The sequence below is a fragment of the Heloderma suspectum genome, chromosome 4 (assembly GCF_057233095.1).
Source record: "Heloderma suspectum isolate Gila_16-S chromosome 4, 16-S_ref, whole genome shotgun sequence".
Classification (NCBI taxonomy): Eukaryota; Metazoa; Chordata; class Lepidosauria; order Squamata; family Helodermatidae; genus Heloderma; species Heloderma suspectum.
In genome coordinates, this window is record NC_139461.1 from 45,850,731 (window position 1) to 45,874,995 (window position 24,265).

At 44.2% G+C, this 24,265-nt stretch overlaps 1 protein-coding gene across 2 annotated transcripts in view; it reads right to left on the reverse strand.

Moving 5' to 3' along the window:
• Window positions 1-4,856: 4,856 nt before the first annotated feature.
• Window positions 4,857-24,265, reverse strand: part of SLC26A7 (solute carrier family 26 member 7) — a 139,625-nt gene continuing 120,216 nt past the window's right edge. For both annotated transcript variants that reach the window (XM_084848013.1, XM_084848014.1), the window contains 5 exons: window positions 20,677-20,725; window positions 16,308-16,411; window positions 11,850-11,904; window positions 11,652-11,755; window positions 4,857-6,100 (listed from right to left, as the gene is read on the reverse strand). In XM_084848013.1, the coding sequence (XP_084704139.1) occupies window positions 6,065-6,100; window positions 11,652-11,755; window positions 11,850-11,904; window positions 16,308-16,411; window positions 20,677-20,725 (348 nt within the window). In that variant the 3' untranslated portion in view covers window positions 4,857-6,064. The remainder of the gene's footprint in view (window positions 6,101-11,651; window positions 11,756-11,849; window positions 11,905-16,307; window positions 16,412-20,676; window positions 20,726-24,265) is intronic.

Below are 24,265 nucleotides of genomic sequence, written 5' to 3' on the forward strand. Positions count from 1 at the left end.
GCCGTAAGAGACTGAGATCCAACAGTTTCCTTTTCTCTCTTTTCTAACTTATGCTCATCTATAATTTAACTCACCCCTCCAAACCTATTGTTTCCAAGATCAGCCAATTTAGAAAATGAACCCAATGTTCTGCAGACATTGTTGTAAACAACCAGCATAATCCAATGTAACATGAGGCAATTATTTAAGTGTGATTGCTTGGAGCTCTCTGGGCAGAGCACATATCTTCTGCATCCTTTGCAAATAAACAAAACATAACCACAAGAAGTACTAGCAGCAGAAAATGGCAGGGCTGCACAATGTAGAATTATCAAACGAACATGACTTTATATTGTTCAAAACTTTCCAAACCATGTAACTTTAATATAGGGTTGCCATCCATTCATAATTTTTAGGGATTGTTCCTTTTTCCTTCTTTTTGAGAGTCTATAATGAGTAGAAAGCTTGTTTTGGATGCATTTCATTCCTTTTTTGTTTGGGAGATAACAGTGAATGCTGAACTTAATCCTTAAATTTGTAAAGAAAAGGCTAACATGGTTATACTATAATAGTAAATTTTGCATGAATGATGAGTTCACTGCTTTGAGAGAAATGTCAGGTATATCCACTCCAGAAACAAAAACTGCATATTTGCTGTTGCAGACAAACATCCATTGCACATCTGTTGTATGATAAGCCAATTCTGCAATGGCAGTATTCACAGTTAATAATTAGCCAGAATTCCTGGCTTGCAGCCCATTTGCTCCCGTTTCACTCCTTCCTTCGTGCAAGTGAATACAAAATGGATAGCTTATTTTGACAACTGAACCTGGGATCCTGTTTTTTTGCTCCCTAGCAAGCCAGGATTCATACGCCGACTGGTAGTATTGGTTCAGACCTGAATTAAATTATGCTGCTTTTCTAGTGCTAATTTATAGTGCTAATAATGGCTCAACCCCTGTGTGATAATGGTTCAGATCTGCACTAATTTATACTGCTTTTGAATGCAGATAATGCTTAGTTAAGCAAATTATGAAATGTGACATGCAAGAATTATTCAGATCTGTACTACTATGTGCTTTTGAATAGGGAACATGATATACAACTGCAGATAATGAGATGCATTGCAATGATTTGGATCAGCTTTACAAAAATTGCATAATCACTTTTGTGGATAAGTGTCCCAAACCAGCAATCCAACATGCAAAAAGTTGAAATGTCCACTAGAGTAGTCACATTTTATACATCCTACTTTCAATATATCTTTTAGCTATACAGTGCAATTTACATCTCCATTGATCTCATGGCTCTACAATTCAATGTACCAGACAGAGAAATTCTCTCTGTAGTAATAATGGATGTAACTAAAACAATGTGACTAGACAGTCCTTATAGTAAGGTTGCAATACACTTCTTAATATCGTTTATGTCTGTAATTAGCCATAAAAGTTATTTATGACAGTGGTATGACTTATTTATACCTGGTTAGAAACATTTTTAATAAAGTGTTTTTCTATTGTTTTACTGTAGTGCTGAAACAATGAAATCTTTGAAATTTCTCCTGGTTGGCAACATTCTACTCAAATTGGAGATGTGCAAAACATTACAAGTCAAAAACCATTATGAACAACGGCGGGTTTCCTCTACCTTTGTGATGGCTGAGAAATAAAACCAATGTACAAATACTGTTCAAATAAATCACCAGAGGGAGCAATCCTACCAGGATAGGTGGCTGCCTCCAACCTCAGAGGTGACTGCCTATCCAATGAAGGGCAGGAGAAGTGCGGAGGGGATCATCCCCTCTGTGCTTCAGCCACCCTGTATTTGCAGCTAGACAGCCGATTTCGGCTGTCTAGCCGCCGGAAGGAGGAGCGGGGGAAGCAGCGGCCGGACAACATGTTGGATGTGTCGTACCAGATTTCCGAATTCCCCACCCTGGAACGCCCCTAGGAATGCCCCGTTGTCGCCCCTCCGTGCTGCCTATGAGGCAGTGTGGGAGGGGAGGAAGGTCGGTTCTCAGGAAACCAATCTCACAGCGTGGGCTCTGAGGTCAGTTGCTGGGACCCGACCTATCCTATGGCTGTCTAGCTGCTGACAAGCGGCCATAGGATTGCGCCCTAAGTGCGTAGCTAAAAACCTGATTCTAAAATGTGTTATGCCAGCACATCAGTGCTAAAAGATGGTAACAAACCCAAACGTGTGTGTGTGTGTGTGCGCGTGCACGTGCACGTGCACCATTGCAAGACCTCCTGCTGCAGTGGCTGTGGCAATGTTGCATTGGTGCTACACAGACGTGAAAAGCATGTACACCAGCAAAAGTGTTTAGGTTAAGATGCCAATCTTTCCTCTTACCAGCAACAGTCACTTTGCTTTACTTCCAGCCCAACTGTATGCATGCTTACTCAGCAGTAAGCTCCATTGTTTTCAGTGGACCTTACTTAAGGGAAGTGTGCACAACATTGTCATGCTTGAAGTTAAGTAATGACACTGAGTTGTATCTAGGGATGTCTGAGAAACCCACAACAGAATCAAATCAGTTTGGACTTCTATGAATCCGATCCTCAGATTGTGCAGCAGACTGGCTTTTCTTGAGTTGCATGGATTCTGCAGACTTGCAGACTTTTTGTTTTTGTTTACTTTCTGGAATTTTACGCAAATTTAGTTGTAGAAAAGTAGGTAAATTAAAAAAAAAAACACTGGCCAAAAATGTGCATTTTCCCCATAGGCTAAAGCATATGAAGATATACACTTGGGGGAATTTGCACATTTTGGGGAGATTCATGCATTTCTGCAAGTGCAAATTTGCACAAAATCGGAAAATTGGGGGAAATCTGGTTCCGTCAATGAGCAGATGATGGAATGAAAGGCACCTGGCACTCCACAAAATACAGATGGAAGTGGTCTTGCAAAATCCATACATCTCTAGATGTATCTACTGGTGGCTTTGTGTTAGCAGAAAAGACTTCTGCTTGTGCAATGCGTGCTATTGACTGCAAATACCCCCCATGCCCCCTGAAAACCTGCTCCTAGGGGTTGGGAGACCCTCCGGAATGGTATGGGATATGGCATGGAAGGCTGCAGTAGGTAGGGGGCAAAAATAGAGTGTGTTGCATTGTGCGAGCTGAAGCACATACTAGCTTAAAGCCATCACAGGATACAACCCACTGAACATTAGTGACGGGCAGTGCTCCCAAAGTCAGACAGGGAACTGCACTTGTGAGTGGGTGGGAAGGGAGAGGAAAATAGCTCCATTCATTCCAAGCCCAATTCTGACCATGTCACACGCACACACACAATTATGTCACTGGAGCCATGACAGCATCCCTCCAAAGACCCCTCCATCCTCCCTACTTGTTTCCTATACCATCTCTCTCCCTCCCACCCATCAAGCTTTATTGCTGCTTTGCCCCTGACATCTGCTGAAAAAACTACATTTCCAAGGACCCTGGCGCCTGACACGCTGACATAGCATACAAGGTGTCATACAGGGGAGGGGGACAGGGCGACCACCCTTCCTTCCTCCACTCACCTGCTGCCAGTGTAGCAACAAAGGTAAGTGAAGAGGTTGGGAGGGAGAAACATGGGAAGCTGCCTCCTGCTGAGTCAGCCCACTCATCCATCGGGCACAATCTTGTTGACACTGACTGGCAGCAGCTCTCCAGGGTTCCAGGCAGGAGTTTTGCCTGCCCTACCTGGAGATGCTGGGGATTAAACAACGCATTTGCTCTATCAATGAGCACGTGATCCAGGTGTGTGGGAGCCAGAAAGGATGATTTCAGTTTTTCTCTGGCTTACATTTTAATCAGGCCTGCAATGCTAGTCTCATTTTTAGGTAAACATTATGGGCTTATTTCCAACCAGGGAATATTAATTTTGGATACATCATTGCTGAACACTTTCTTTTAGGCTGTGCCTAATATTTTTCACCTTAGATTTTTAGATTTAAGTTAGTGATTGGGGGAGGAGGATACACACACACACACACACACACACACACCCTCATAATATTTACATTGCCAAACGCCTGCAGCATCTTTGATATAATTTTTGTCCTTGCTTCTGCTTCTTCCTCTTTCTCTGATGAGTCACATAGGTGATCCCACTCAATCAGGGATCAGCCAATGAAGATGTCACTGGGGGAAAGCAAGTGGAGGCAATTTAAACAAGCCTAAGCAAATGTTTTCACAAGTTTTTGGTGGGTTTTATTTTGTTCTTGTTCAGACAAACCATAGTTTTAACTAACCACAGTTTGCTTCCCGATGTCCTCCTCAGAGTAGAGATGTACAAATTGTGTACCTTCCATGCTGCTTGATTTCTGCAGTTTACGGCCAGTGCTCCGTTCCACCGTTCACAAGCCCACGGAATTCTCCTCTTTTTTTTTCCGCTACGAAAATTACGAAGATAAATCCATACCAACAACCATAATTTCAGTGCCCAACTGTCTCTGTGAGTCTGCATAACTTCCGTAAGAATTGCTATTTTTCATAAATATTTACTTTTTTAAAAAAAATTGAAATCCTCTGTCTCTGTTTACTTTCAGCCAAAACACTTCCTCTTCCTAGGGGCTTCCCAAAAGAAGGCTGTCTTAGGTGTGCCTGAGCGATAAACTCTTTGTTTAAAGCAACGCTGTTTTAAAGAAAGAAAAAACCTTTTAAAATGACCATTCCGGTCCTGGAGCGGCATGGTCATTTTAAAAGGTTTTTTCTTTCTTTAAAACAGCGTTGCTTTAAACAAAGAGTTTATCACTCAGGCACACCTAAGACAGCCTTCTTTTTGAGAAGCCCCTAGGACGTGTTTTGGCTGAAAGTAAACGGAGATGGAGGATTTCAATTAAAAAGAACAGCCACAAATAAGGCAGTGAGCACAATTCATTTTTTAAAAAACCTTATGTATTTATTATCGGAATATACTACACTGCGTTTTTATTTACGAAAACTTCGCGACTCTTTGCGGATGACAAAAAAAAGCCTCATGACTGCTGGCTCCGCAGGACCTCTTGGTGCCGTTCCATAGAGGATTCCGTGGGATGGACTGAAGGGAATTCGATCCCATTTCAGTCCGTGGCAAAATTCTCTAACATCCCTACCTCAGAGCCACACTGGAGAAGGAGAGTGGAGGGGAGCACACATAAGCCCAAAGCTCATGCACATAATGTTAAATTATAGTTTCACATTACATCCAAGCCTCCCCATGTATGCAAGATGCAACTGAACACAATGTGTTTGCAGCTGCATAATAAAACCTGGGCCTCTCCTCATGCACATGCATTCATATGTGAATACAGGTCCTTCACTTTAAAAAGTGTTACAAAATAAGCCTCCTAACCTAAGTGTTACAAGACCCTCCTAACCACTGTAAATTAGTCTACCTATCTACTAAATTCAATGGAACTATTTCAGTTTGCATACACCTCAGCATAGGTCAAACCTGAGAATGTGAAGTAGCAAATGCTAAACTTTTTCCACAATGAAAAAGGCAACACGTGCCTTTGGCTATTATTGAGAACAACTTTTCAAATTCATGAGAATTTTAAAATTGTGGTCCAGAACCAGTGACCTCAGTGGCTTTGAGAGAAAGTGAAAGGGGCATGACATGTTTGCTCTTGCGTATGCCATGGGTATTTGGGGAAAATGAACTTATATCACAGTTTGTATCTGCATGTAACAAGTTATAGATCTTGGATCAGATACCATCAACTGCACTACAGAATTCAATAATGCTGTATTTCTCTTTTGAACAAAATGATACAATTAAGTTACAGTGTGACAGAGCTAAAACAATATACATTACTGTAATTTCCTAAATGGCTTTCTATTTCTTTTCTTTTTAAAACTAAATGCATACAAAAAATAGGTAACCATCAAAAAACAATCTAGGTTATTTTTAAAAACCTGTTATTGATGGTAACTCAGAGAGAGAGGTCTTCAGGCACAATAAGATAGTAAACACTGTTGCTGTTGGGGCTTTTAAATATACCTGGTGTACAAATTATCACCAACAAAATCCCACACTTAAACACCTGAAGAAATACTTTGTTATGGTTCCTTCTGTAGGCGAGAAGAGCATATATATTGATCAGCTGGCATCAGACCTCAGTGTGTTCATTAAGCTTGCAGAAATTCTAAAATTGAAGAAACAAATACATTTTACCTTATGATTATTCAAGAATATCATTCACAGAGTAATTGCATTAGCATGTTAGTCATCAACAATCCAGGCACTTCACTTTGAAAGTAGGCCCATAAAGGAGACAAAACCGAAGTTCCTTGGCATATCTCCTTGAACTAAAACAGTGGAAGAGCTGACTTTTGGAATGGGAGGGGGCACCAATTTGTTCTTTGCCTCAGGCAGCAAAATGTCTCAGGCCAACCCTGCAGCTTCAGGATTTGGGGCACCCCAGACAAGCTCCCCTCATTGGGTCACCTACAGCAGCAGCACACACACACCACCCACTTATTAGTTGGCGGACACCCTGCTTAACTGGCTGTGCTGGTGAACTAAAGCGTGCCGCGCAGGCCCAGTGGTCTAATTAGCACCATTGTCTGGCCTGGCCATCCCACCAGTCTTCACACCCACCCAACTGAGACACATCAGCAGCAGTGACAGCAGCAGTGGGCCCTGTTGGGGCCCTAGCATTTGCCTGAGTTTGCTGTGTGCTGCTGCTGGGCCTATTCAGTAGGCTAGGTCTCAATCTCCTGGTCTGAGGCCTGGAGTCCCTGACTGTAGTCAAGGTTGCAATGGGTTGATCCATGAGGGGGTGAATCATGGACCTGATGGCCTTTGGGTTAATTCCAGCACTGTTTCGTTGACTGATGGATGGAAAGGAACTGCTGCAGCACTGTTTGTTCTTTTTCTTTCCTGCTAATGAAAGCTTCGAGGGATCCATTTTTCACCCAGTGAGTTGTGAGCTCTGCAGCCACTAAGTGACAGGAAGCTACTGGAAAAAGATGGCCTGAAATCAGGCCCAGGTTCAGCAACCACGTGGTGGGGCAAATGCCAGGACCCATGGACCCTGGAGGAACCACTACTGTTGATGCCTGCAGATAAAGCAATCAATCTGGAAGCACCTTGAAAACAATGCAGCGATTACTCGAAGCCAACATGGATTTGTCAAAAACAAGTCCTGCCAGACAAATCTGATCTCGTTTTTTGATCAAGTAACCTCCCTTGGGGACCGTGGGAATGCTGTAGACACCATATACCTCAACTTCAGCAAAGCTTTCGACAAAGTTCCCCATGATATCCTGATGAGCAAACTAGCTCGAAGTGGGCTAGATGAAACAACGATCCGGTGGATCCACAGTTGGCTACAGAATCGGACTCAAAGAGTGCTTATCAATGGGACCTTCTCAAGCTGGGGAGAGGTAACGAGTGGGGTACCGCAGGGCTCGGTCCTGTGCCCAGTGCTCTTCAACATTTTAATTAATGACTTGGAGGAGGAGGTACAGGGAATGCTGATCAAATTTGCAGATGACACCAAATTGGGCGGGATAGCTAATACTTTGGAAGACAGAAACAAAATTCAAAGTGATCTGGATAGACTGGAGCGCTGGGCAGAAAACAACAGAATGACATTTAATAGGGATAAATGCCAAGTTCTGCACCTAGGAAAAAGAAACCAAATGCACAGTTCCAAGATGGGGGAGACGTGGCTCAACAACACTACAAGCGAGAAGGATCTTGGAATTGTTGTCGATCACAAGCTGAATATGAGCCAACAATGTGATGTGGCTGCAAAAAAGGCCAATGCTCTTTTGGGCTGCATTAATAGAAGCATCGCTTCCAAATCCCGGGAAGTACTAGTTCCCCTCTACTCAGCACTGGTTAGGCCTCATCTGGAGTACTGGGTCCAGTTCTGGGCACCACACTTTAAGAAGGATGCAGACAAACTGGGGAGGGTTCAGAGGAGGGCAACAAAGATGATCAGGGGACTGGAAACAAAGCCCTATGAAGACAGCCTGAAAGAACTGGGCATGTTTAGCCTTGAGAAGAGAAGACTGAGGGGAGATATGATAGCATTCTTCAAGTACTTGAAAGGTTGTCATGGAGAGGAAGGCCAGGATCTCTTCTTGATCATGCCAGAGTGCAGGACACGGAATAATGGGCTCAAGTGACAGAAAGCCAGATTCTGGCTGAATATCAGGAAAAACTTCCTGACTGTTAGAGCAATACGACAATGGAACCAATTCCCTAGAGAGGTGGTGGGCTCTCCCACACTGGAGGTGTTCAAGACGAGGCTGGACAGCCATCTGTCAGGGATGCTCTGACTTGGATTCCTGCACTGAGCAGGGGGTTGGACTCGATGGCCTTGTAGGCCCCTTCCAACCCTACTATTCTATGATTCTATGATTTTTCTTTCTTTTTTTAATAGCCTGGTGCTCTAAAGAGAAGCCCAGAGGCATTCTGGGGGAATTAAGATGGCAGCGGTGGCTGCAACCACTTCACCTGGTACTTGTTTTCAATGCCACGCTACCTATCACTGCCTGTCACCACTGCTTCCTTCTAACTTTATAGGGGAGATTATGAGGGAAGTAGAGCCTCGTGTGGCGCAGAGTGGTAGGCAGCAGTATTGCAACTGAAACTCTCCCCATGACCTGAGTTTGATCCCAGCAGAAGCTGGGTCTCGGGTAGCCGGCTCAGGTTGACTCAGCCTTCCATCCTTCCAAGGTCGGTAAAATGAGGACCCAGCTTGCTGGGGGAAAGGTAGTCATGACTGGGGGAGGCAATGGCAAACCACTCCGCTACAGTCTGCCAGGAAAACGCCAGCGCAAGCGGTGTCCCTCTAGAATGTAATGTCCCTCAGTAATGACCCAGTGCTTGCACAGAAGGAACCTTTCCTATGAGGGAGGTGCAGGAAGAAGTGGGGGGCACCTTGCCGATGGCCCTCTCAAACCTGGTGGTGGCCATTCCTGAAACAACCCAAGGATTCCACAGTCACCACATTTTGGACCAAGTCGTGTGGTAGTTGAAGTCAAAATGACAGTAGAGTTCAACCCTTTACACCACATGGTGATCACAAACATTGAACAAAAATCTCCAGACAAAAACCCTAAGTATGTACCCATACATATTGACCCATAGGTAAGCAAAAGCTAAACTCAGTGAGAAGTAAGTTTCAAATAGCTAGATCACTGCACTTCCTGCAGACTAGCTAAGGTAATTCCACCAGTTTTCATTGGTTCAGTCAATCAGACTAAAGCAATTTGGTGGGAAAGTAGGAGGAAGACTTTTCTAATTTAATTACCAGAATGTGCCTGTTCATCGTAATAGTGGGGAGGGGAGAAGAAACAGAAAACAACAACTCATTGACCAGTTTAACTTTAATCTGCCTTGGAGGGGACTCTGTTTTGGACCCTGGCCAACTCTGTAGTCATGCATAAAACAATGGAAAACCAAAACTCCATACACTGCCTGAACATTTTGTTTAATAACAGTTAAAGTGAAGAGGCTTACAGGAGTTTACATTATAAGACAAGCTGGTGCCTTATGAAACTAGGAATGTGGAAACAAAGTTTATATAATAACATTGGTTCCAACCCAAATACCCCTGAGCCATACTGTATAGAGCAGCCTTCCCCAACCTAGTGCCCTCCAGATGTTTTGGGCTACAATTCCCATCAGTCGCAGCCAGCATAGTCAATGGTCAGGAATCTTGGAGTTGTAGTCCAAAACATCTGGAGGGCACCACACTGGGGAGGTCTGTATAGTAGGGGCCTACAAGGTTGCAAGAATGGGGCTGGACTTATCATTAGGCAGGTGATGCAACCATCTCTAAGTGAGATGCAATGCAGAACAGAGATAAGTGCTGCTGGTACAGCAGATGCCCATCACAGCTTCTAGTCACCCACAAGCCCAGATGTGTTCTCTTCTGCCTCTGTCTTAGTGCCATTGGACACTGGTGAGGCCTGGGTTACATGGTTCCACTATGGATCATGTCTTTACCAGGGTTTGGGGAAAGTCAAGTTTTTCAAGGAGGCAGGAATAGGACAGCACCATGGAGAGCTCCAAATACGGTAGGCCTGGAAGCAAGACAAGCTTCTCCGTATGTTGCTCCAATGAGCAGAAGATCATGACTGAGCCTTAAGTAGGGGTTTGGCTTCTTTTAGGCTGGTTAGCCCCCCTCCACACTGACCAAGGAGCCTTTTAAAAGGGCCTAGTCTGTTTTAGCAGCCTCAGGCTGAGACAATGTAGGGGTGGCTGTGGCATGCTAGTATCTTAATGGCTGGAGTATTCAGAGTCCAAGGATGGCAATGTGGCCTCCTCTGGATGCAGCGGGGCAAGTCCCTGGGCTTTTCTCGGGTAACTGCATCCTGAAGAAGTGGAAGCCAGATGACACCTTTCTGTAACTAAGTCCTCTCCCTGGGCAGATGACTCAGGAGCCTCTTCTGAGGATGAGGGGTCAGGATCCTCCTAGGATGAGTCCTGCTCCATGACAAGATGTCATGTCTAAGTTTTTGTTTGGGTTTTCCTGTTTTTGTACATACATGTGCATGGATTGATGTAAATAAGCATGTCAGTGACCTATGGTGCTGCTTAGCTTAGAAAAAAATGAGTTCAGGGGGACTAACAGAGGCACGATATTGTTATGGGTTGGTCAAGATGACCACACAAGTCCCCTTCCAATTCCTGTAATTCTTGACTCAGATTTCAATAAATACAGTTACAGTGTGATACCCTGAAGCACCACCTCTCAAAGTGGGTGGCTGGTAACATTCTAGTGATGTGTTTCAATGGGAGCTAGGATGACCCAAGAAGATATATGTGATCTTTCCTCCCCCCTTAAGCAAGGGGGGGGGGGGTGAGTGAAGTTTACGTGTATAGCAGGTAGTCAGTCTGTGCTGGAACTGGATCTGAAAAGGATACAGACAGCTGACTTTTCTCTCTGCAGGAAATCCTATGGCATGATGGATTCTCCTAGACGTTCGATGGGGAATAGAAACCTGTTGAAGTGTTAATGCTATGAACCCTCATATTATGATTGGCCTGTAAATAAACCTTATATCATAGAAATGCCATAAGTCTCCAGTGACCTCCTTCTAAGGAAACAAACCTGGGTAAGCCACTGCAAGCCCTGAAACGTCTCACTGCTCCTAAGTGGGGTGCACGCACGTAACAGTATAAATCAGCCTTCCCCGCTGAATTTTGGTCATGCTGGCTGGGGAAAATGGAAGTTGTAGCCCAACACTTCTTGAAGGTACTAGGGTAGGGAAGGCTGATATAGAGTTATTACACTGTGAGTGGCATGGCATGGACAGAGTGAATAGGGAAAACATGACTCACCTCTCCCTAAGATCTCTGATCATCCAAGGAAATTAGCACATAAGAAAAACAAAAAGGAAAAAAAAGTGTTTTTAAGAAAACTCATAATTCACCAATTAATGCCATTGTTGCAGGTGTCTGTGAAGGCCACTGCTGTGAATGGCTTTTTCTAAATGGATTGGGAACTATGAGTGGTGATGAATAGCAGTGCCAGAAGTACTGTACTTCAGACACTGTATGCCTCTTCTTGACTTCTAGATGATGAAGATGATCGACAAAGTACAGACATAACCATCTCACCCTGTGAATTTTCCTGAAGCATCTGATCAGTTATTTTGGTGTGAGGACATGAGCTAGACAGAAAAGCAGGGCAGGTCTCTTATCTTCTTATGCTCTTGTGCATAGGGACTCACCCTGTTAAACTGAACAGCACCAACAGCTGAAGAAACTGACTCAAAGAAGACAGCATTCTCAGATTCTAGCTTTCCACTGAGCTTCAATGCCTTCACCAAAGAAGCTGTAATAAGACATGAAAGTGGCATTTTAAAAGGGAGCACAGTGCCCAGAAATGTAACTTTTTAAACTTATGCTCACTGAAAACAGATACTTGCCTTTGCAATTTGCCAGCACAACATCAATATTTCTTTTTTTAGACTCCATGTAGATCTAAAAGGGTGCAAATATTAAAATACCTTACTAAAGAGTTTGAAGTATCACATTCAAATGAAGCATTCCTGCCCCACACTCTTTGCTCAATAACTAGATTTTGACACCAGGCGGCTTTTAAAAAGTATTATATGAATTAAGATATGCAAGTTAGCAAGGCCTGCTATTCCCCGCCACCACTTCAAGAGAGATGCTGTCCTTACTAATATACACTGAAAACAGTAAGAAATATTGAGAGAGAGAGATGTGCTATATTGCCAGTGGCCACCAGAGGGGACTGTTCCATAATATAAACCTCCCCCCAACCTATGATCATGTTGTGGTGTGGAATGGTGAGGCTAAAAGCAACATTGTAAAGGTGAACATTGGTCTAATCTAGGAGGGTTCGTCTTAAAATAATCTTGTCCAGCATCCTGTTTCCCTCACTGTCCAGCCAGGTGCTTCCTAAGGCGGCCACAAGCAGGGCTCGAAGACAATAGTTGCTCCGCACCCTATCATAGAATCATACAATAGTAGGGTTGGAAGGGGCCTATAAGACCATTGAGTGCAACCCCCTGCTCAATGCAGGAATCCAAGTCAGAGCATCCCCGACAGTTGGCTGTCCAGCCCCGCCTTGAATGCCTCCAGTGTGGGAGAGCCCACCACCTCCCTAGGGAATTGGTTCCATTGTCGTATTGCTCTAACAGTCAGGAAGTTTTTCCAGATGTTCAGCCAGAATCTGGCTTCCTGTCACTTGAGCCCATGATTCCATCCTGCACTCTGGGATGATCGAGAAGAGATGCTGGCCTTCCGCTCTGTGACAACCTTTCAAGTACTTCAGGAGCGCTATCATATCTCCCCTCAGTCTTCTCTTCTCAAGGCTAAACCTGCCCAGTTCTTTCAGTCTCTCTTCATAGGGCTTTGTTTCCAGTCCCCTGATCATCTTTGTTGCCCTCCTCTGAACCCTCCCCAGTTTGTCTGCATCCTTCTTAAAGTGTGGTGCCCAGAACTGGACCCAGTACTCAAGATGAGGCCTAACCAGTGCTGAGTATCTAGAACTGGATAGTTCTAGAATAAAGTTCTAGAAGAAAAGTTGAATGGGTTTGTGCTTATTTTGACCAATACTGCAAATGAATAACATACAAGGATGAGAACAGTCTTCTCCAACCTGATTCCCTCCAGATGTTTTGGGCTCCAACTCCCAGCATTCTGGACCACTGACTGTGCTGGCTGGGGCTGATGGGAGTTGAAGTCCAAAACATCTGGAAGGAATTGGGTTGGGGAAGGCTGGACTAGACATACATTTGATTTGTCTCCTGCACTCCACCCTTGAGACATGGCACAAGTAGCACAAGACTAGCACAGATAGACTTTGCAATGTCATGTGGGGAAAGCATCTTAATGCTATGGGTGTTTTTACATGTGCATTTTTGCTTTAAATATAATACAGATATTAAATCTACAGTGGCCATAACATTCATCCAGTTTTTAAGTGGTAGAACAGCCAGAATGTACATTCTTTCCTAACAAAAAGGTGTGTTTTTTAACGGACAAGTAGAAACAATTTGAAGTTAAAGGTGCAATCCTATGGATGTGTAGACACAAAAAAAGCCTACTATTCCCAGCATGCCCCAGCCAGCCATGCTGGCTGGGGCATGCTGGGAATTGTATGACTTTTTTCGGTCTAAACATCCATAGGATTGTGCCCTAAGGTGTGTGAAATCATTTAATGGCGGATGCAGACCAGCGTTGCTCAAGAAAACAGTTTGTTCCAAGCATTTGGTTTCTACCTCACGGTAAAGATGTCACTCATGTAATATGAGGCAAGTTTATTTGCTCTCTTCTGACAAATATTGGAAAGTATGGTGAAATGATCTATTTGATCTAGGCATAAGATTTTTATAAGGGTGAAGGCCTTCCACTTTTCTATCCCATCCAGCCTCTTCTGGATGGGATACCCACTTGTGGGCATCCTCTGATGCTACAGCTATAGGAGATGCATGCATGAGCTAGATTACCCAGGGATATGAGTCTTATCCAGGTGTTTACAATCACGTGATGGAGAAGACATGAGGAGGAAGAGCAGGGGGGACAGCATACTATAGCCCTGCCCCCTCCATCACATGACTGTGCCCAGCTCCACAACTCCATGGGCTGAAGGGTGAACTTTTGCAGCTGGAAGCCTGTTTTACTCAAAGAGGCTCTCCACGCAATTTGGAACCCTGCATAATGGGGGTGGGGGTACAGTGATGTGTAATTCTGAATGCCTGGATAGGGCTAATAGGGCTGTGCTGGTACATTAGAAACACTGTGCACTCCTCCAGTTCTGCTTAACATCTAGTGTAATTAAAAGTTCTGGAGCACTTGAAAGCTTGTTCACTATACTGTGATGTTTTCATTGGTCAAAATAAAGGTGTTACTCTCCTGTGACTATGAGTTAGATTCAAGAAATATTAAATCTCTCCATAAGGTGGAGGGTGGCCAATCCATAATTTGCCACTTTGGAGGTTAATTGGAAATTTGCAACAAGGATGCGTAAGCATCTTTTCCACACTCTTTTTGATGCTTTCAGGTAATACTGAATCTACCCCGAGAAGCTGCCAAACATCGTTTGAGGGCAAATCCTGCCAGTTCTTACCTGGCAAATGATTTCCACTACATCCAATGATACAGTAATGTAAAAATGCAGGCTAGACATATGCTGTGACTGGTATGACTCTTTGACCCCTTTCTCTCTCTCGTCCACTTACAGAGAAATAATACTTTTGATTCATTTGAGTCATGAGATCTGAACATTTCTGCTACTACTTTGTAATCCCCCCAAAATCTAAGCATCCAATCATAACAGAGGAAAGCTGCCAAAGGGTTTGGATAGATTATATTGGTGGGGAAGTGGGGAGGTCTAAAGAGGAAGGTGAAAAAAGGAGCAAACTGCATTTGGTTAAAAGAAAAACCAACCAGAGAAGAAGAAACTTCCTAGAAGGGGTGGATGGATCAATCTATTTCTAGTCCGGATCAGTTCTGCATGTTTTGATCCATGAATCTATGATGTCCCATTTCTGCATCAATTTTTTGTAAATATCTCTATATATTTTAAAACTGTGTAAAAAGTCATATTTAAATGCATTTTAAACATGCATCTCTAAAATGTATTTTTGCTCAAAGTACCTCTTTCTAAGTATATTTTATCCTAAAATATGCATTTTATATGCATTTTGGTATGTTTTGTGAGCCAGGAACTCCATGACAACATTTGGAGAGGAGCAACATCTGAAAGATTATTGAGTCCTGATCTGCGTGTTAGTCCAGGAGTGGGGTCTCCATGCGGACACCTCTCTTGGCAGCCATCAGGTTCCCTACCTCTCCTGATTTTTATTTTATTTCTTAAGATAATTACTTTTTGATTATTATCTGAAAGTAATAATATTATTGATTATTATTATTGTGGCATGCTACAAAGCAAAGTGCTGCCCTCCAGTGCCATCTTCATTGACATTCAAAAGAGTGTTTTTGTGTTTTGGAGCTCAGACCCCACCTCTGCCTTGTACTTAGGCTCCTGGGCAAGTTACTTTTAGTTTCACCAATTTGCCTTCTGGGAAATGAGTGTTTTGTGACTGGCCATGCCTACCATGGCAGCCATTTTATGAATGGGCAACCCACCCCCTATGGCAGCCATTTTGAGAGAGCACCAATGACACTCTCTCCAAATTCCAAATGTGCCCACTGACTCAAAAGGGTTGGAACCCCTGGTCTAGGATGGGTGGATCAGATTGGTTCGCTTTGAAATGTGGACTGAACAAATTCATTGAGCATCTCTAATTTCTAGAGAAAAAAGCAGGGACAACTAGAAAGTGAGGATGGGAGCTGCTGGATTAAATACTAGAGATAGATATTTTCAAAGCTGAAAGCTGATTCCTATGCACGTGGTTGTCAGTTTATTTCACAAGATGACTCATAGCTTAAAGAATGAACTGCTCCATTGAAAAATACCATGTCTGAACTGACAAAAGATGGTATGGAAGTTCTATTGGAGGTGTTCGACCTACAAGGACCGTTTCACACACGGAAGCCATAGCTTGATGTTGCCATCATCAAGCAATGAATGTGGATACATGAGTTGGCTGTAAAATTACAAAACTGGAAACACTACAAACATTTTGTGTCCATGACATGTACATGAAAAGCAATACATCATTTTGAACCGTGGGACTGCGATATTCTGGAAGGAGGGACAAATGTTCCAAATAAGGAAGACTTCTGCTATCCTAAATGCAAACTGAGTGAAACTGAGTGAAGAATTTTTTTTTACGCCAAGAGTCACTTTGTTGGAACTCTTCATGGGAGCAGAATAAATGTGAGTTTCACCCAAAGGGCACACATAGGTGGGTAGATACAGTAAAATGCACATGGAAGGTCATAAATACCTGAGTAAGCACAGAGATGCCAGTGTAGTCAAAGAAAGTCAAACCACTGCAGTCAAATATTAGCATGTGCCTTTCACGGGGACGCTGCTGTAATGATGACTGTCCTATACCGGTTAGTAAAAAGATAATTTTTTAATTAAAGCAATATGTGCTTCTGAGATCTCCAGACACAGATTCAGGATCCCTATGAAATAAGTGGAAACATCCATGTGAACCAACTTACACTGGAAATCAACAAATTCTGGCCTTTCCTTCTAGCAATGAGTGGCAGCCAGTGGTATAGTGGGACCTGGGCATGCAGGGATGCGGCACCAGCACTTTTTGACTGCACAGATGCTGTTGTGGTTTATGTATTTATTTACTTACAACATTTGTATGCCGCTCCAAATCTAAACAGATTCCAGAGCGGTGAACAACACGAGATAAAATTAAAAAAAGATAAAAAGAAGGAACATGATATTAAGATTATTCTTTAAGAAAAACAGAGTGCCAATAAAACCGAGGCTGATTAATCAAGGAAGGCTTCCTGGAAAAGAGCTGTTTTCAGGAGGCACCGAAAACAACCCAGGTACCTGCCTGACCTCCAGAGGCAGGGAGTTCCAAAGGCCAGGAGCCACCACACTGAAGTCTCTTCTCCAGGTGGACTCCACTTGGGCCATAGGTCCATGTGGAACCACCAGGAGCATGTCCTCTGATGACCTCAGTGACTGGACAGGTTGGTAAGGGAGAAGGCGCTCTCTCAAGCTGGGTCACCAGGCTGGGTCACCAGGCTGGGTCATTGGGGAAGCATGGCAGGCCAAGGAGGAAGGCGCAGGGATAAAGAGGCTGGATTGGGGTTTACCAGCCAATGCGCTGGCAGTTCCTTATCTCTATTTTAATAGAGGGTTAATCACTAAAAAAAAATAAGCAATTGATAGCTCTAATAAAAATGTGAGTTTTCTGAAAACATGCTCTGAAGTTAAGGTTCCTAAAAATGTCCCATGCAACAGGTCAGCAGCCTCTGAACCCCATATTCACTGCAATGGCTACTAGACATGATGGTAATATGCCACCTCCAAAATAAAGGCAATATGCCATTGTATACCAGTTGCTGGGAACATGAGCCAAAGGTGCTCCTGCACTCATGTCCTACTTGTGGGTTTCCCAGAGTCAGCTGGTCGGCCACTGTGTGAACAGAATGCTGGACTAGATGAACCCTTGGTCTGATCCAGCAGGGCTCTTCTTATGTTTTTATTTGCACTCTGCTCCACTGTGAAGATCTGACTGACTTGCATAAATTAAGACATGTGTATTGGGGGGGGGGGGTCTGACAAAAGGAAAGAATATTAGCTTTTTTCTGATATTGGAAGGTATGGTGATGAAATGATGTATCAGCTATGGGTTTGAGCCTTCTTGTGAAGGCCAGAAATCAAGGACATCTGTATGAACTAACCTTTTAGTTATTACAAACAACAAAGCCCTGAATAAAAGGATGGAGGTTCAAAATGAAACGATTTAAACTTAATAGTTTTGTCAAAGAATATAAAGAGCTTTGAAATTCTTCAAGTGACTGAGGTGCCAACACTGTATGGATTTCTAGCAGTTCTAAATCCTTCTCAAAAAGTAGTAAAAAAATCCACTGCCTCTCGAGTTTGTGGCTCCAGAGGTTTATTGGCTTATTTAATTGTATATGCATAAATATACTGCAAGGTGACAAAAAATAATTAATATCTAAGGAAGTAAACTCCAGCCTGACGGTAACTAAGAATGGACTTCAGAGAACTGCTAGGCAATCCTCTCTACAGCCAATGCAAAAATATCAAAGAGAAAAAGAAAATCTTCGCCATGGAGATCATGGAAGACCAGCAATTGTGGGAGAGGACAAAAACGCTTTGAAAATGCCTCAATATTTTTATTCGTAGTGGTTACTGATTTTCTTAAATAGGAGTGGGGGGATCAATGTTGACATATCAGCATCCCCAGGTTTGTCACACAGACCCATTATATTTGCATTGGTTCTTATATCATGTAAAGCTCACAACTGCTTTTTTATCTTGTCCAAAAACACCATCTTTGAGCATGGATGTTGATGATTTCTTGCATTTGTGATAAGGCCTCTTGGCCTGAGTTAAGGGGTTCTCTGTATTTTAAAATGTGATACTCTCCCCCCCCCCACACACACAACCCCCTTAGGGCACAATCGTATGCATGTTTAGACAGAAAAAAATCCTACAATTCCCAGCATTCCTTAGCTGGAAAAAACTCCAACAATTCCCAGCATTCCCCAGCTGGAAAAGAGTCCTACAATTCATAGCATCCCCAAGCTGGAAAAAGTTCTACAATTCCCAGCATTCCCCAGCCAGCATGGCTGGCTAGGGATTGCAAGACTTTTTTCTGCCTAAACATCCATAGGACTGCAGCCTTAATATCCCAAAGAAATAAAGAAGGTAAGTTATGGATGAGATGAGCCTTCCCTGACTTGGTGCCCTGAAGATGTGTTGGATTACAACTCCCACTATTTCCAGCCAGCCAGCGTAGCCATTGGCCATGCTGGCTGGGGGTGATGGGAGTTGTAGCCTGAGACATCTTCACGGCATCAAGTTGGGGAAGTCTGAATTAGATTCACATGGGTATGAAACAGACATACTAGTACTGGGAAGCAACCAAAGAGGCAACCTGCTCTGCCAAGCAAAGGAGAGAATTCTGCCACACTTGGGGCTTCAGTCAAGGCACCTTTGGCCCTGTTCACAACCTGTTCTCCTCCCTACTCCCATTGGCAGCCATTTGTTCATCCCACAGAACTTGTGTTTGGCACCTTTTAGCTTCCTGAGTGACAGGGTTGGCTCCAAGTTTGGGGCTTCTGGGTAAAGCATGCGGGGGGCAAGGGGAGGTCTTGTCTGTAGGCCCTGGTAGCCTCACTTGGCTGCAGTGACAGGACTCTGAGCAGTGTTGGGTAGCTGGGTCCTGCCACTTAATTTTCCACAAGTTGAGGGGCATTTTGGGAAGTAAAAGGGTGGCTAGATCTAGCCTGTGCTGCTTGGGTGTGTTCATATCAGGTATGTTCCTGTTGCCCTTTTCAATTTCATCACTATCTCCCAGTTGATGAGTGTCTGGCGTCTCTGCTTTCCCTCATTAGAAAGCCTGCATGTAAAGGAGATCTCTTACTTCTGTGCTGGCTGCCATATTCACAGGACACACTCTCAGGGATAATGTGGCCTTCTGCTACAGAGGAATGAGCAGAAAGGGCCCAAGGAAGGCACCATGTCACAATTTGTAGCACTTTCTCAGTGCTAGAAGTACAGTAGCCTCCCCTTAAACTGAGGCACCGGCGGTGGTCCATGCTCTTACTGTGGAACAGACCACTTAGACAATGCTACAAACAGCCTCTGTCACATAAGGAACCCACTGGTGACACGGAGGCTGGTGGCATCCTGCACTACCGTTAACTGGGAAAATTTTGGCAAGAGCTTTGTGGGGAGAGATCAGAGCCAAATGGTTCCCTCTTCTGTGACAGCGAAAGGATGCCATGGTAGCTGTCACTGTGCAAATTTCTCACATCGCAGCAGATGTCACAGCTTGTGGTACATATTGCCTACCAACATAAGGAGAAGTAAGGTGGTCATTTGCACTGCAAGTTCTGTGCAAGAGGCAACACCCTTCTCTCGCTTTATTCTATAACAGGGTAGAGACAGATTAGAGAGAGGCCCAAGAAGCCCTCTCCTACCTTCTCCCAGCTGCCTACTAGGGAGAGAGGAAATGCCAGCAGTGGCAGCACCAATATAATATGGAGGAGAGTACAAGATAGGCAGATCTCTCCACACTTTGAAGTAGCCTTGTAATTAAGCCAACAAATGTTGCTAGCCTGCTAGTGGCTGGCAGAGCATGGAGAAACAGCTTTACACCTTTTACAGAAGCCCCCTGCATTTCTATGCTGGGCGTGGAGGAGCGAGGTTCCTTCCTCTCACAGCCAACTTGGTTTGTATGCTGCTGGCTTGAGAAGATGAAGAGAGCACTCTGTTTCTTCTCTGCCAGCCTGCTCATTCACCTCCATGCAATTCCTTGTTACCTATGGCTACCAGGTGGGTGCTTAAATACAAGATGCTTGATAATACTGCAAGAACACCTGGCTCCATACAACTCCTCGGCTCCATCATTTGAGGACGCATACACCTTCAAGAGAAGTAAAGGCAAGGATCCATCCCTTATCTCTTTCACACATATGTTCACCCACCACCACCACCCTTGGCCCTTCACCCTCTACGATGCCCACTATGTGGGCAGAAATGGGTTAGGTTCTTGATCAAGCTTTAATAGCCTGACGCTGCTCCCTAAATATAAATGGGAAAATTAAGTACCCACCTAGCATTTACATCTTAAACAGTAAACTCACCATGACAATTTCCATTGGACAATGGACTGAGCAATGTGTTCTGTTCGCACTGAAACAAAAAGAAAAACAAGGTGATGGTAAGATAGAATAGGAAAAGATCTCTTATTTTCTTTCTGCAAGAATTGGTGCTCTGCACTTTTGTGATTACCCTGCAGTACAAAGGTAACCCTGACATATAATAAGGATGCGGGAGCATCACATTTCTCTTTCATTTGTGACCATTTGTTGGTAACAATGTTAAAACACCAAAAAAAGCCATCTGATTTGTCTACCAGCACTAACAGGGTAATTTTAATGCTGAGCATAGAATTCTGTAACTCTCCAGGACAAAAGACCTTCTTATTGGCATACATTCCTGGATGATGTAATGCTATCTTTTGGCAATGAGCCTTCAAGAATCCTTGGGCTTACACATCCCCACTTCCTCTTGTATGCTGGGATTCCCTACCTCCCTTCCTGCTTTAAGGCAAAATATCAGTTGCATTTGCTCTACAAGCCAGGATGTTTTGATTCTGGTTTCCAGGGCAAGTGCAAATCATGGGTTATGAGTTATGGTTTGCCTCCAATCAGGGTGGGAGAGAATCACGGCATGTGCAGGGAAGGTGGAGAGACTGTATGAGCCCAAGAGGCATTGAAGCCTTGTTTGTGTACTGCCAAACCATGGTTTGGCACTACCTCTGAAGCAGCCCACTCTTCTCCAATCACAGAGGGGCAATAAAATGGTGGTGAAGGTGGACATTTCCATATTTTGATCGATGGGCTTATTTTTGGCCCTAGTCTCTTATTTGAATACAGTGTGATTTGTCCTGGCTAGTAAGGGCACAGCAGAACAGCAAGATGTAAAAGTACAGCAGCAGAGTACACCAAGGCTTAGGGATGTCAGAGAATTCTGCCACGGACTGAAATGGGATCAAATTCCCTTCAGTCCATGCCACGGAATCCTCTGCGGAACAGCACCACGAGGTCCTGCGGAGCCGGCAGTCATGTGGCTTTTTCTTTGTCGTCCGCAAAGAGTCGCAAAATTTTCATAAATAAAAACGCAGTGTAGTATATTCCGATAATAAATACGTAAGTTTTTTTAAAAAATGAATTGTGCTCACCACCTTGTTTGTGGGTGGGTGTTTTTTAATTGAAATCCTCTGTCTCTGTTTACTTTCAGCCAAAACATTTCCTCTTCCTAGGGGTTTCCCAAAAGAAGGCTGCCTTAGGTGTGCCTGAGCGATAAACTCTTTGTTTAAAGCAACACTGTTTTAAAGAAAGAAAAAACCTTTTAAAGTGACGATGCCGGTCCCGGAGCAGCGTAGTCATTTTAAAAGGTTTTTTCTTTCTTTAAAACATAGCTGTAGCCACTGATAGACCTAGCCCGCATGATCTTTGCCTCTACAGCTTAAGAACCTAACAGCCCTGCTGGATCAGACCAAAGGCTCATCTAACCCACAATCCCATGCCCCACATAGTAGGTGGCTAGATGGTTCGAGGAAGCTCAGAAGTAGGGCATAAAGGTGATAGCCTTCACCCACTGCTGCCTCCCCAGCAAGTGGCACACTGCCTCCGGACACAGAGGTTCCACTGAAGTGTGATGGCTCATAGCTGCTGGTAAGATGTATTCTCCATGAATGTGCCTGATCCTCTTCTGAGCTCATAGGCCTGCTCACCTCCCACTAGTACACATCATACTTGTAGAATTCTTGGCTTATTGTGCACAGTTCATTTTCTATTTGTGTTAAGCTTCAGTGGAGAGGTGTGTGTGTGTGTTGAGTATCGGAGCTACTTGGCTTAATTTATTGGCACTCACTGTGTCCTGGATTCTATCACTAGCTTCTGGATTCCTGGCTCCAACCAGGTTACTGTTTTCTTAGGCCTGCTTGAAGTCATACTCCTAGGTTCCTAAACTGGATCAATTCCATAGCCTCAAGCTCTGATTTCCAAAGAGACTGAGCAGTCATATAATCAAGGACTTTGCTTAGAGTGATGGATGATCCACTGTTCTGAAAAATCAAGCTCTTGCTTTCTCAACCATATGTAACCAAAATCAACAGAAGGACTCTGCCACTGTAGCAATGGAATTTGGCCTATATTTTGCCAAATCACACAATCTTACTAAGCAGGAGGAAAATAAATAACATGTTGTGCCCCCAATTCTATGAGCTGTGGGAGGCTCCAGGGCAGCTTTACAGGGTCAGTTTCCTTGACAGAAGAAAGCATGCTGGAGATGTGTGATGTTTCTGTAATATCCAGCATTGGCCAGTGAGAACCATCCACTGCTGCAGGGCAATCGGAGGCAAAATCAGAAACCCACCACTAGCAGAAACAGTCAGGAGGTGGTGGCAGTGGCAGATGATGTCTCGGTCAACACTGTGCAACTGTGTGGCGGCTTACTGGCACAGAACCCTCCCAGAACACGCTGCTGACGTCAGTGGGGACCGTCAGCCAGTAAGCCAATATCCACTTACACAGTGCTGAGACCTCATCTTGAGTCTCAGGTTCTCAGGCTAGACCTCATCTGGAGTGCTGTGTCCAGTTCTGGGCGCCACACTTTAAGAAGGACGCAGACAACCTGGAGAGGGTTCAGAGGAGGGCAACGAAGATGATCAGGGGACTGGAAACAAAGCCCTGTGAGGACAGACTGAAAGAACTGGGCATGCTGAGCCTTGAGAAGAGAAGGCTGAGGGGAGATAGGATAGCGCTCTTCAAGTACTTGAAAGGCTGTCACAGAGAGGAAGGCCAGGATCTCTTCTCGATCATGCCAGAGTGCAGGACACGGAATAATGGGCTCAAGTGACAGGAAGCCAGATTCCGGCTGAACATCCGGAAAAACTTCCTGACTGTTAGAGCAATACGACAACGGAACCAAATCCCTAGGGAGGTGGTGGCCTCTCCCACGCTGGAGGCATTAAAGACGAGGCTGGACAGCCATCTGTCAGGGACGCTTTGACCTGGATTCCTGCACTTAGCAGGGGGTTGGACTGGATGGTCTTATAGGCCCCTTCCAACCCTACTATTCTATGATTCTATGAGACACCATCACCACTACACTTCCTGACTGTTCCTGCTAATGAGGTGTTTTCTCCTCCCACCTCCAATTGCCTTGCAGAGGTGGGTGCTCACTAAGTGCTGGCTAAGACACCCTCTGCCTTCACCACAACCTCCCAATATTTCAAGCAAGGACAGACCTTTTCTTTTTGCTTTCATTGGCCTGCAGCAGTCAGTGGTGGTTCTTGTCAGTGAACCACTTCACTGGCCGCTCTGACAATGGGTGATTCCAGGTACGGCTTTTGTCATACAATTGCCTTGCCCCATTCACAGCATTTTACAGGGGGGCAGTCCAGATGACATTGCATTCAATTTGTAACCCTCTCATGATTTCCCAGCACTTCTTCCATCCTTTTTCTTTCCACGAAAAATCCCATTAAGGAAGACAAGATAGAATAGCTATGCTGTGTCTCTTGATTGGAAGCACGAGGAGCCCTCCGTGTGGAAGCAACCAATAACTGCTTCTTTGTATAGATGTGAATAGAGCAGGTAGGGAGCAAGTAGACACATCAAAAGGTAATTACAGTTCCAAAGCATTATTTGTCCCCAAGAGGAA